The 14,724-nt window shown below is 44.8% G+C and overlaps 1 protein-coding gene across 2 annotated transcripts in view; it reads right to left on the reverse strand.

Moving 5' to 3' along the window:
• Window positions 1-9,916: 9,916 nt before the first annotated feature.
• Window positions 9,917-14,724, reverse strand: part of LOC135388547 (calcium-binding protein E63-1-like) — a 376,381-nt gene continuing 371,573 nt past the window's right edge. For both annotated transcript variants that reach the window (XM_064618155.1, XM_064618154.1), the window contains one exon: window positions 9,917-10,019. In XM_064618155.1, coding sequence (XP_064474225.1) covers window positions 9,997-10,019 — 23 coding nt within the window. In that variant the 3' untranslated portion in view covers window positions 9,917-9,996. The remainder of the gene's footprint in view (window positions 10,020-14,724) is intronic.

Raw genomic sequence — 14,724 nt, forward strand, 5'->3', positions numbered from 1 at the left:
ACGCACAGAGGACAACGCATTAAACACGCGGAGCGCTCAGGAATACTCGTAGCGTTACCGCACATCGCTACGAAGCTCAACGTCTAACACAAGACGACGACAACAACAAGATATTAACGAAGGGTAAAAATTGCAACACTGAACAAGTCCAGACATGCGACATCGCATACAAAACACTGCTCATCGGGGAAAAGGCCTAAGCCTGCGGCGGATCATCATAGAGCATACACAACTTCATTTTTCTATTTTGCGTAAACTAAACGCGCTCTGCTTGGAAAACGACGTACAAATTTTCTTAGGGAGCAGAGAAATATAGAAATTTGTACTCCGTGCTCAGATACCAGCATTTCTGCTCAAAAACCTGCAAAATTAAGCTCTGCTTACTTCGTTAAGATATCGAACACCCAACAAAATCAAACAAACAACCCCACTTCCACTGGTAGAACACTATTCAGCTTTTACGCAGGAAGCTTTCTTCTACATAAAAAGTAGAGAAAATAAGAAAAGAGCAGCGAAATATTACACGCACTTTTGCTCGCATAGCTATAAGAGAAAAAAATAAATAAAATAACGACGCACACGCTAATAAACTGTGACAAAGACACCCATTTCTGCTATCAGATAATTATTGCATAATGCTAAATACTCATTTGCATTGGCCCTGCGTCAAGAAACCACAGGACAGGGATACACAATCTATCTTAAGCGAGCACGGAAAGTCACTTCTACTCGAACAGCTTAATACCATAAAGTCTGAATTTTTGCAAAGAAAATAAAGCCTGAACAGCGCTACGAAGGTGACAGACACATACTAACAAACAAACAAACACTTCTTCGAGTCTGTGTTATCTTTTAAAAAATAACGAAAGCACACATAAAAAAAAATCAAATCGGCTAGGTAGCCTACCAGACGTTGTGCCTTAAAGTTGGCTGCACGCAATGTGCGGAAGCATGCTGTGAAGCCAACTTGCGGTTTTGCTGGATGCACATGAAGTCCGATTCCAATTGGAAATCGCGCTAAGGACGTGCCAAACGTGGAATTTTCGCAAGATTAATCCCAATATCTGGAATTCTGTTCATTTTAGCGGGAATGCTGGCGCTTGTGCTCCATTATTCGAAATTTTCGAATATTCGAATTTCTCGATTATCAAATTTTCGAATACGAATAGGGTTCGAATATCAACAATATTCGAACAATATTCGAAATTTCGAATATTCGCACACCTCTAGTGAATACTGACACTCAACGATATATAACAAAAAACAAACAAATTCCATTCTCATGAACTCTCCTCTGCCGAGCGGCGTTCTCCTGCTCTACCTGGATGCTGACTTTTTCCCCCCTCACCTACATTCTGAGTAAAAACAGTGACAGAAGAAAAGAACCGCGAAAAATTACACGCATTTGTGTCACAGGACAGGGATACACAAATTTCCTTAAGTGAGCAGGGAAAAGGCTTAAGTCCGTACCGCTCAGGAATAATCGGAGAATCACCGCGTATCGCTACGCGGCTAGCGCTTGAACAGCGCTACGAACGTGACAGATACATACTAACAAACAAACAAACAACAGCAGGACCGGCGTCGGGCACTCATAAAATACCCTTGCCAAAACAAAGACTTCGCCAGGTTCGCGAGGCAATTCCATTAAAAACGCTCGTCCTATCCTACAGATAGCAATGCAAACGCGACTGCCCTTATTTTTTAAACCACTATTTCACGCAATAGTACATAAATGTATCACTCGTGCCACACGAAAAGGCAAACACTTACTTGTCAAGTGGGGTCCCAGCGCGTGCGCGCGCGCACACACGCAGGCACACACACACACACTAACATTTTCACACTCACAAACACAAAGTCTATTTTCACAACCACATAAATCCATATTATTCCTCAGGTCAATAATTATCCTGCCATCGTCAAAAGACGGCACAGACATGTATGCGTACGCAAGACAATCGGTCCTCGTTCCGGATGTAATAGGATATCGTCACTCGGCCGGCGCGAACCAATAAAGAAAGAAAGGAATGCATGTTCGCTATACGAAGAAAACGGTGCCGTGCTTCTACGCAGCGATCATTATACAGACGCGTAAATGTGAACATCATTCGCTACACACTGTAGCTCTCATCATTTTTAAACCAAACCGTGTTCATAGGTCTTCACTAAATAGGTGAGCCGATAATGACTCCAAATAAAATAAAATAAAATAATCATTCCAGCATCGCTGGCTGCAAGCTTGGGTACCCAACAGAGCAGCGCGCTCCTATCAACACGCCTTGGGCTGACCTTACACACCCGAAGCCTTTTCTGAATGCATTCTGCCGGCGCTGGAATAAAAGATTTATCGCGAGGGTACTACGATGTCAGCTCTGTTGCTGTTTAAGTGATAAAACAGTGCGCCCGAACCGCGAAGCGCGCGCGCGGGCCCGGTCTCGCGGTTTGGACGCGCGCGATTGAGCTGACATCGTAGTACCCTCGCGATAAATCTTTTATTCCAGCGCCGGCAGAATGCATTCAGAAAAGGCTTCGGGTGTGTAAGGTCAGCCCAAGGCGTGTTGATAGGAGCGCGCTGCTCTGTTGGGTACCCAAGCTTGCAGCCAGCGATGCTGGAATGATTATTTTATTTTATTTTATTTGGAGTCATTATCGGCTCACCTATTTAGTGAAGACCTATGAACACGGTTTGGTTTAAAAATGATGAGAGCTACAGTGTGTAGCGAATGATGTTCACATTTACGCGTCTGTATAATGATCGCTGCGTAGAAGCACGGCACCGTTTTCTTCGTATAGCGAACATGCATTCCTTTCTTTCTTTATTGGTTCGCGCCGGCCGAGTGACGATATCCTATTACATCCGGAACGAGGACCGATTGTCTTGCGTAAGCATACATGTCTGTGCCGTCTTTTGACGATGGCAGGATAATTATTGACCTGAGGAATAATATGGATTTATGTGGTTGTGAAAATAGACTTTGTGTTTGTGAGTGTGAAAATGTTAGTGTGTGTGTGTGTGCCTGCGTGTGTGCGCGCGCGCACGCGCTGGGACCCCACTTGACAAGTAAGTGTTTGCCTTTTCGTGTGGCACGAGTGATACATTTATGTACTATTGCGTGAAATAGTGGTTTAAAAAATAAGGGCAGTCGCGTTTGCATTGCTATCTGTAGGATAGGACGAGCGTTTTTAATGGAATTGCCTCGCGAACCTGGCGAAGTCTTTGTTTTGGCAAGGGTATTTTATGAGTGCCCGACGCCGGTCCTGCTGTTGTTTGTTTGTTTGTTAGTATGTATCTGTCACGTTCGTAGCGCTGTTCAAGCGCTAGCCGCGTAGCGATACGCGGTGATTCTCCGATTATTCCTGAGCGGTACGGACTTAAGCCTTTTCCCTGCTCACTTAAGGAAATTTGTGTATCCCTGTCCTGTGACACAAATGCGTGTAATTTTTCGCGGTTCTTTTCTTCTGTCACTGTTTTTACTCAGAATGTAGGTGAGGGGGGAAAAAGTCAGCATCCAGGTAGAGCAGGAGAAAGCCGCTCGGCAGAGGAGAGTTCATGAGAATGGAATTTGTTTGTTTTTGTTATATATCGTTGAGTGTCAGTATTCACTAGAGGTGTGCGAATATTCGAAATTTCGAATATTGTTCGAATATTGTTGATATTCGAACCCTATTCGTATTCGAAAATTTGATAATCGAGAAATTCGAATATTCGAAAATTTCGAATAATGGAGCACAAGCGCCAGCATTCCCGCTAAAATGAACAGAATTCCAGGTATTGGGATTAATCTTGCGAAAATTCCACGTTTGGCACGTCCTTAGCGCGATTTCCAATTGGAATCGGACTTCATGTGCATCCAGCAAAACCGCAAGTTGGCTTCACAGCATGCTTCCGCACATTGCGTGCAGCCAACTTTAAGGCACAACGTCTGGTAGGCTACCTAGCCGATTTGATTTTTTTTTATGTGTGCTTTCGTTATTTTTTAAAAGATAACACAGACTCGAAGAAGTGTTTGTTTGTTTGTTAGTATGTGTCTGTCACCTTCGTAGCGCTGTTCAGGCTTTATTTTCTTTGCAAAAATTCAGACTTTATGGTATTAAGCTGTTCGAGTAGAAGTGACTTTCCGTGCTCGCTTAAGATAGATTGTGTATCCCTGTCCTGTGGTTTCTTGACGCAGGGCCAATGCAAATGAGTATTTAGCATTATGCAATAATTATCTGATAGCAGAAATGGGTGTCTTTGTCACAGTTTATTAGCGTGTGCGTCGTTATTTTATTTATTTTTTTCTCTTATAGCTATGCGAGCAAAAGTGCGTGTAATATTTCGCTGCTCTTTTCTTATTTTCTCTACTTTTTATGTAGAAGAAAGCTTCCTGCGTAAAAGCTGAATAGTGTTCTACCAGTGGAAGTGGGGTTGTTTGTTTGATTTTGTTGGGTGTTCGATATCTTAACGAAGTAAGCAGAGCTTAATTTTGCAGGTTTTTGAGCAGAAATGCTGGTATCTGAGCACGGAGTACAAATTTCTATATTTCTCTGCTCCCTAAGAAAATTTGTACGTCGTTTTCCAAGCAGACCGCGTTTAGTTTACGCAAAATAGAAAAATGAAGTTGTGTATGCTCTATGATGATCCGCCGCAGGCTTAGGCCTTTTCCCCGATGAGCAGTGTTTTGTATGCGATGTCGCATGTCTGGACTTGTTCAGTGTTGCAATTTTTACCCTTCGTTAATATCTTGTTGTTGTCGTCGTCTTGTGTTAGACGTTGAGCTTCGTAGCGATGTGCGGTGACGCTACGATTATTCCTGAGCGCTCCGTGTGTTTAATGCGTTGTCCTCTGTGCGTGCGTGCGTGTGTGTGCTTCTTTTTCTTTTTCTTCCTGATTTGTGACGCCATCGTGGCATGTCTGGACTTGTTTAGCAGTGTTGCAGTTCTTCCCGCTGCTAGTATCTTGTTGCTGTCATGTTGTGCTAGCCGCGTGGCGATGTATCGTGACCTGTGGTCTTAAGCCTTTTCCCTGCTCACCTAAGGAAATTTGTGTATCCGTGTCCTGTGCTTTCTTTACGCAAGGAAAATGCGTCTGTGTATGTGGCACTATCAGATACCAGACATGAGTGCCTTTTTCTTGGTTTATTGGCATAAGCTTCAGGTCGAGCACAAGCGCGCGCAATTTTTCGCTGCTCTCTTCTCCAAATCACCGATTTTACGCAGAAGAAAGTCGCATGGTGCAGCTGAGAAGAGGGTTTCTCTGATTGTTTGTTTGATTTTGTTGGGTGTTCGATATTTCAGGTTTCAGGTTTATTTGGTAATGTGCACGCGCAAAAGGGACACAGTCCCCGACATGGCGAGAGCACAGCCAATACAATCAAACAAACAAGACAGTGAAGACGATAATCTATTAGTATAAAGCAGTAGTAAAATAATAAAGTAATAAAAGCAAAACAAATCTTACAACGATACGTATTCATCGATCAATGCTCCGAAGAGCTACAAGAGAACACCTGCTAATTCTTTTCTGAAAGTTCGAACAGAGTCGCATTTCACCATTAAATCATAAAAGCTGTTAAAGTACTTAGCAGCTAAGAAAGACAATCTTTCTTCCCCATATTTCGTCCTGCATCTAGGGATACAAACCAGTGGAGCAGTACGTAAGAGATAAGGAACAACAAGAGTATTAATACCATATTTACTACAAAAAATGTCCGGGTTCTTTTTAAATTCCTTGAAAAATTTTAACACCAAGTTATGCTGATACATAGCCTGTACACTTAAAATGCGATGTTTTTTCATGATGTCACTTACAGGCGAAAGAAACGGCAGATTACCAACGGCCCGAACAGCCTTGTTTTGGGAGCGTTGAATAACTGAAAAATTGGTTGGGGACGTCGAACCCCAAACCAAAATACAGTACGATAACCGCGAGAACACCAATGAATAGTAAAGAATCAATTTAACATATGTTGAGGAAGTCAGCTGTTAAAGGTATCCGTGAAGAAATGCTTGCATCTGAGCGCAGGATAGGAATTCCTGAAGCACGGCACCCTCAGTGTAAATTAATTATTTTGGATATGAGTCTGCTTCCCTGCATGACAAGGCTGAAATGGGAAGAGAGAAAAAATTGGAGCGCTTCATTAGTAGCGATCCAAGTAATAGGGCAATTATAGTTTGCATAGAAAGTTGGGCTCCTAAAATTATAGTTTAGTTGTAGTTCTTCTAAACTGCAATGCAATAATCATTAATATAGTATAGGAATGCTATCGTGTTCCCGTAAAGGCGTTCTGTCTTGTGCTTTCGCGCCTTTTTGCTCGCAATGCGCGAATGGAACTTTGCCCACCCGGCTTCCGCGCCTTTTTTGCTCGCAGGTGTAGCCTCAGACAACGAATGTATGAGCATAGAAAGGGTCATGTATTACATAAGCCTGGAGGTGATGTTGAGTGGTCTCACTTATTATTTTAAAAGAGCAGTGGTAGTTTACTGTAATTCTAATGACCATGATGAGCCTTTGGGGTGAAAATCGTTAATATGCGGGGTGCGGTCGTGTATGCAGCGGATGCGGATCGGATGCGGATAACGTGTGCGCGGATGCGGGTCGGATGCGGATGCCAAAAATCTCATCCGCGCAGGGCTCTACTCTCGGTTATCCCTTCCCATGCCTTGCTCTTCGCAAGGGATCCTTGTGGGCCATCACCAGTGGCATCGATGATAGTTTTGCTCACTTCATACCCCGCAACCAGGGCTTCAATTTCCTGTTCAGTAAAATTCGGCCGCCGAGCGCGTGTCGCAGGAGGTCCCGCTGTCCCCGTACTCCCATTACCGGCACCGTCCATCATGACAACTAACGTAAGTTAGCTTTACAACAAAGCACGTGAGGGAGACGGGCTCTCATTGGTAGAATAAGTCAAGTTGCTATAGCAATAGCATACTCTCGGACACCGCCGTTCTTGTGTCGCTGTTGAATGTGACCGGAAAACCACCCACTCGCCTACTTGCGTGATTGAATGCTTCTCTCTCCACAACGTTCGCGCTGTGAATCCACTTTACGACTTTCTCTTACGCGCTTCGTAAACAGCGACATCGTAACGAATCTTACGCTCGTCTTTGTAAATCCGGCCCCTGGTACGTTTTCTACTATCACTCTGGGTGCATTTTCTTATTCAACCCTGGCAACTCCGAGTGACTCGAAGTGGGCGAAAAGTAGCCAGGGTTGCGGAAATGAGGTCATAACTCTGCGGCGAAAAATGGCCAGAGTTCACCCTCGTAACAACTCGTCTCGACTCCGCTCCAAAGCAGGGCAAGCTAGGGTTATGATGTCAGCGCGTGTGGCCTTGTCGCCTGCTACGCACGACAGTTGGCCCTCTTTTGCTTGGTCATAACCGAGTTTTGAAATCTTTTCGTTTAGGAAAATTTTCCAATGTTATCTCTATCACCTACTGGAAGATTACTACCAAGATAGAAGGTTGAATCAGAAATGTAGTGCATTTTCAAAGCGTGCATAGCGTACCCGCGTCTGCATTAAATAAGTCTCGTTTTTTATTCAACTGGAATTGCAAGTATTTTGCAATGCTATGTCATACAGCATGTGGTTCTTATTCATACCGTATGATTATTTTTGAGGGCCGTGATATTCCGCTTGCGAAATTCCTGATCTCACAGAAATTCACGGCCTCGAAACATGGATAATGCTCGATTGCTTGGTAAGATGGCATTCCGTGTTTAAAAAGCGGATATTGTTGATATTGTCTTCGATATCAGTCGAAGTTGTTTTAGCGAATGAAAGCCACATTTTAACAACCTTTGTGCTTAGCAGGGCGGACGCGCCGGCACAGCATGTTGGTTGGCAGATTAGTTCAAGTTGGGTGTTTGCATTCTTTATCCAGGTTAGTCTGAGTTCGCTGTTGGCAATTTCTCTGGTGTGACTGCATTTTCCGCGGCTTATTTTCAATCGGAGGACCACAAAACATTTATGTCCACCAGTTTAAGAGAGATATCGACCACTGATCTTTTCTAGCGGACCAGGAAACAGTTATATAATTATTGCGGAATTGTTACAGCGAATGAAGGTCATAGGGTTTTGTGAAGCACATAAAAATTAACTTGTGTCGCCGATTTCTTCAACGATCTCAGTTGTCTTGTGACGTAAACACCCAATCATTATGATTATTTCTTCAACGTAATCCGCCATGTGGGCTTAGGAGGGAAAGACACTGCGGCGGCACAGTCTGGTGCCGGCGAGAATATCTCGGCACCCCCCACAAAAAAAAGAAAGAAAGAGAGAAGCCCTGACCTAACCTGGGCTAACCTCACCGAGGTGCGTTAACCTAACCTAACTTGGCGCTTCCTACATTTCACAGGATGACAGCTTCCAAATGCGGTAGGCTCAGCAAGGCCGCGGTTGTCCTGCTCTAGAAGTGCTTGAGGTTGTGTTATTCAAACACATATAAAAAAGGTTCTAGACCACACTATTTTATTACTTTTATATTTTTAGTTTCCGTATATGACCCTCTTTCACTCGCCTATGCGATATTTAGCTTTCAAACGCTCGTGCCTCCGCCAAAACAGAGTCTTTGGCGCTTCCAAACAGAGACGGAGGCTTCTGGCTTGAATATTGAGCAGCTCCCGCTCGTGAGTGTTGGAGATCCCATAAAGGACAGGCAGGCTATAGCGCATAACGCCAAGCAACAGGGAGCAGTGTACACGATGGAGGTCAGCACAGGACGGGCCCCATGTGGATCCACAGAGGTGCCGGAGCACATTACAGTAGATGCATGCACTAGCAGAAAGGGAGTTGATCTGCCGCGACCATGTCAGTCCCCTATCAATGATGATGCCTAGATACCGATAATGCGAGACGTAGTTCAGTCTAGAGCCAGCTAGCAACCTTACCCTTACCTACAAAGCTGGCATTATTGGTTCATGCGCTTTCTCCACCAGAAGTGCTGCTGCGCCGCCACCGTCATCACCACCACCACCAGCTGCTGCGACGCTAACCCGCAGTTACAAGTTACAGTGAAAGAAATAGAAGGTCGCATTCACCGGTTTTTAGCTGTTGCGCCAGACAATGAAGGCGGACGAGAGGCACGCAAGCGACGGCTACAAGCAAAAGCCCCGGCCCTTAGTCGTGTTCAAATAATTCAACTTTAATAAAGCATTTAATACTGTTCCAGTGCATACCGTTTAGTTCCATTTCTTGGGGGGGGGGGGCTAATATGCTTATTAACATCGTTTTGAGGGTGGCCCAATATCGATGGGAGGTATAAGAGTGCGTAAAGAGTTCCCGACAAGTAGCCGATATCATGGCGAAGCATTGGTCTTCGGCGCTTCGCCAGAATCGAAACGCCGGGCAAGATTGGCCATTCCCCGTTTCTGCCCCGGTGTCGATCCTGTCGGCTGTGCTACATGGGGAGAAAGACGTTCGCTGGTTCGCAACACCATCCGTGGTCGCGCTGGTCGTGAATAGTTCGTTCTGTTCCCTGCATGCTCTCAAATATCTTACAAGCAACCCTTGAAAGGTTATGAAGGCCCTTCACTGAGGATATGGGAATACCTGTGGACTGCCCTGCAGACTTGCAGCTTCCTGTAATGCTACTTACCTTAAATATCATCACAGTTCCGCGGGTGACATGAAGACGCGGCCGGTTCTACCGTCGGGTCGTAGCCCATTTCGAGCACCTGCTTACTAACTACTGCCGGGAATAGACGTCATTTGTCTGCTCGTTGGATACGGTCTGATTATTTTTAACATGTTGTGTATCATTACATCACCCATTTAGTTGTAACACATCACAGGGACGTGGTAGGAATCGCTTTTTTTATATACATTGGCGCATGCATTTTACCAAGTATCGTGTTGGAGGAAACAGCCTGCGTATCAAAACCCTTCCAGTCGTAGTTGTCCAGCACAGTGTGCAAGGTACAAAGACGGATAAACTTAGAGAGAGCTTTATTGATACACTTTGTACAGAACTCTCAAGAATTCATAAATTCCACCAGGATGTTGTACTGTTGTCACAGAAGGACTGTCACAAATTCTGTCCAAAAAAGAACATTCGCTTAATATGGGGAAGCATTTTCTCGTTAATACTCTTGTTAAGTGCCTACAATTGCATTACGGACTACTCTTAACGGTGGCGTTTCGGCCGACTGTGGCGATACTGTCAAGAACGCTTTAACAAAACAAAGGAAATGAAAACTACAACATTTCACGGTGACACCAACAGCAGTTGACAGGTCTAAGAGTATCCAATATTACTTTGCATCTTGTATCTTGCTGGAAGGCGAATTCACAGAATTGACGACCTTTTAACTGCCGCATCCTTACTCCCTCTGAGATTCCACATTTTCCGGTGTTTGTATGTGTTTTTTTTTTTCTGTTCAGAAGTGCAGTTTTGTTTACGTCATTCTGACTTGAGCTGATCGTTTGACTGTCATTCCTACTCACCAGCAATCATGTCAGAACTCTCTCGTTGTTTTTACTAACACATATGTGGTGGAGGAAAAACAACAGCTACTTTATTGAAATGATGATTACTAGGAGCAGAACGAAGAAATTACCGTTCCGACCATGTGTTCGAATATCGAAGTATGCCCTAAATATTTTTCGCCCACCCATGCAACGGGTAACTGAAATTTTCACAATAATGTGACCACAATATGGATATAGTGTCGAGGCGCCTCCCTGGACGGTTTTTGAACACAAACACAATTCACAAAACTAAGCGGCAGAATGGAAACGAAAGGAGCGCCATGCGTGCAGGTCCGCCGTTAAAGGCCTTTCTATCATCCCTGAGGCTCCCTTCCGTACCGCTCACCCAGGAAGGTTATGAGAGCTTATAAATAATATCGCACAGACAACAGTTCTTCAACAACTGTATTTTAAGATGTATATGGAGCAATGTAGGACGTGTATAGAACAATGGAGAAGGGCCAAAGCGCATGATTGCTGGTTTTACATGATGTATGGAAAGCAGTGTTGTACAATGCGGTACTATATTCGCTACTTTTTACAGCGGCAGCTGTTAACGGGCAAAATTTACGTGATTGCCGTGTCTGAGTCAGAGAGGAGCAAAGCAGAGAGTGCGCGCAGTCAGAGAGAGAGAGAGAGCTGCTCGCATAGCATAAATCAATTGAAGATGGCAGCTGAAGAAAAGACAACAGCTGTGGGATCCGAACCCACACCCTCTGATTGCCAGTCAGAGATGCTACCAATTACACCATCCGAACTGCCCTCTCTTCAACATACACACGCACTCACCCTCAACACATTCTCTCTTCCATTGTTGCCGAGCGTGCCTTGGTATGTTGAAGAGAGGGTAGCTAGTATGGTGTAATTGGCAGCATCTCTGGACTCTGATCGGCAATCAGAAGGTGTGGGTCCGAATCCCAGTGCAGGTGCTCATTCTTCAGCTGCCATCATTCCATTGAAATATGCAACTGGCCGTTGTGAAGCTTGTGTTGTATTTGTCCGTCTATGTTTAATTGCCTCTACACACAGTTGCCGCTACAACGTTAGCATAGATCGGATCGCGCAAGCCAAACGCTTCATGCGTTACGCATTTACGGTATATTGCAGTACGATATTAGTGAGTTTTAGTATATCGCACGCTATCGCCAATGCCGTACAAGGGATAACGTTGGTGGTTCTGCGCACGCGCAAAACACAAGCAGAGCTTTGCGCATTGCGTTGAACTACCACGCCGTTCCTTACGTATGCAGAGGTCGACAGCGTACGTTGTAATAAAACTCACTATTATTTGCAGGTTTTAGTAGATCGGAACACGATAACGATAACGATTCTAAAAACACGATAAGCCAGTCGCCCTGTTTTTTGAAGCGGGTGAGATCACATTGCTAAGCTTTGATTTCATAACTTCCTTTATCCTATAGTTATTCCCATGTACTAAAACACGCTATTGATGTTACTCAGCGTCTTTAACGGAGACGCATCCACGATGTCCACCTTCACGGAACAAGTCTACGAGCAAATGGGATTTGTGATCCACGTCACCCATACGGGGACGCGCAGCGCCACTTGCATATATTTCGTGAGAACCAGACCGAACACGGTCTCGCTTCACCATATCAACATCATCAGCAATCATTTCTGAGACCATAAAGCCACCATAGCTGCTGCGTAAATAGAGTGGTGCCGGTATATCGCACAGTCGACGCACACGTCTCGTAGGCATTTGAGGCGCTTTGTCATCCTTTCTTTCAATGAGGATCGTAAGCACTCCCGTGCGAGAACTAAAGAAGCGTGTTTCAAAAGTCTCCAAAATAGTGCCCAGTGCCTTTAACACCCTTTCCGCAAACATTTTGGAAACAAATTTGCGGACCGTCATGAATAGCGTAGCCAGGTTCCCCAAACTCACCTCGGAAAAGCGTGCAACGAAGAAGGCCGCCACTAGATACCCCACTGTTGCCGTTCCGGATCACTCCAGCGTGCTAAGTTTAGCGGCAAAATGTTTTTGTTGTTTCTGCGGATGAATCTAGTCTTTATATGCCCAAATAAAACGCGTATAACAACTTTCTGTATCGTGTTTCACTTTTTGGTCCCGTTTTTAAACGTGTTGAGCGATCGGAAGGATCTAGTGCACGGCTGCGTGCATCACATAGCGTACCTGTCGTACCAGGCGTCGCAGGCGCAGTCGTCCATTTCTCCTTCGGTGACTTGCCCTGGCTTGGATTGTGCTTCAACTGGATCTTTAGCGCGTTACAATCAAACGCAAGCCAACGTCTGGTAACAATGGGCTATCTAAGGGCGGCCTCCGGCATTGCACGCATCGGGATAGGAACAAATACATGGGAAAATGGCGACCTTGGGGGACCTGAGTGTAGCGACAATGTTAAACGTCTCGTCAACGCCAGCAAAAGTCAGCTGCCGCTGAAAATCGCAACACCCTTCGTGATCATCTGCAAATGTTTTGGTTGCGATGTAGAGTGCTAAGATTCAGTGCAGTAGGTGTGTCGGCCCCCATCGAGCCCAACCAAGGCAACGTGCAGAGCACACTAACACGTATTCACACGGCAAGCTAGCATGTGTTCAAACCAGAGAGTCGAACCGAAACGTTTATCGGTTCGGTTCGGGTTCAGGTACGACGATAAGGGTTCAGTTCCGGTTCAGCTCCGGAAGGCAACTATAATGGTTCGAACCGGTTTTTCCCGGTTTACTGGCCACGGGTAGGAATGAAGCACAACAGGCAAGTTAAAGCACAGTTCCGTTTGTGAGGTACAGTGCTTGAAGTAGACAGGAAGGCGTGAACGTCGTTCAAGGTCTTAAAAAATTTTGCGTGATATGAAAGACAAGATTAGTAGTGGTTACGACAGGAGCATAATCATGAATTACAGGTTTGGGTTGACTTCCCCAGCACAACAACAACAAATAAATCATGACTATGACCTGGGGTGATTCACCACTGGAGAGCAGTACACTAACCCATAACACGCGAAACATTAGATGTGAGACATGAGAATGAAGTTAAAGTTAATACAGGCACGTCACTCATGTCGGTGGTTAACTAACCCACCTGGTTGTTCGTAGAACCTCGGCAGGAGTATAACAGTCAACCAAGCCTGCCACCTTAGCTTAACTCATTTAAGTCATTGAAATTATTGATCACCAGTCAGTAGACGCGAACGACGCTTCATGCTAGTTGGACACGGTATACTTTTTTACACTTTTTTGTGTGTAAATGGTTTGTTCCATGGCGCACACCTTTTTGGTGTTGCCTTTACACCCGAATGAAGCGTGTTTTCTAATACACCCTTTAATTAGGTGTATTCCTCATAAAACACTCTTATAATGGGCATTTAAAAACAAAAATACCATTAAAGGCGGAGTATTCTATTGAAAACACCTTCTAGAATGGAGTTGTTTTCTGGCAAATACTTCCTCTCAAATAGCTAGTGCACAAGCTCCCGCGGCTGCATGCCGAGACATACAGTTCGACGTTCTTGCTTCTATGGCAAGCACCACTCTGAACACGACAGACTTCCAGCCATGGTTCCATCGTACAGCCTAAAGCGGAGCGCAATGCGTCACAGGCACGCCTCGTTAGCTTGGTCAGCGCAAGTGCCGAATTAGCCTATATTGGCGTATCGGATGAATCATATACCGAAATACAATTTGTTGGGGCACGTTCGTTAAATGTAGTGGGGCGGAAAACTTTTGTAACGGTGACGGGAATGCGTTTTTGCAATTAACACGTACGCCTGCAACGAGTCAAAGATGCCACCTAAATTCCTAACATCCTTCCCTGTCAAGTACTCTGTTTTTAACTCGAGTTATCGTCTATAATGTGATTACTTGCTGAGCGGAGCTGTGAAACCAGTATAATGTTTCTTTCACGAATTTAAACACCATATTCCCAGTTCAAATGGGGTGTAAAAAGGTGCACTGGACGTAAACACCTCTTTGAACACCTCACTTTACACCCTTAATGATCGACATCGGATAAAATGTGGTGTACGTCGATATTACACATTCAGTAATGCTCTTCTTGCACCCTTTGCTTCAGTCTGTGGGATAAAAAAGGGTGTTTTTATAAGAATACACCTGTTTTGAGAGAATAAAGGTGTAAAATGATTTACTGTGGATTGGCTCATTTTAGCTCCCAGGCACGGGGGGTTTTTAGCGTTTTTAATTAAATTGGGTTAGAACGGTGCGACTCTGAGCCCGGGGTCTTAATGTAAAAGGCGCGTTATCGTGTTATTACTGACCGCCGCCGTTCTACCATG

This window comes from Ornithodoros turicata, chromosome 3 (assembly GCF_037126465.1).
Source record: "Ornithodoros turicata isolate Travis chromosome 3, ASM3712646v1, whole genome shotgun sequence".
In the NCBI taxonomy this organism is placed as follows: Eukaryota; Metazoa; Arthropoda; class Arachnida; order Ixodida; family Argasidae; genus Ornithodoros; species Ornithodoros turicata.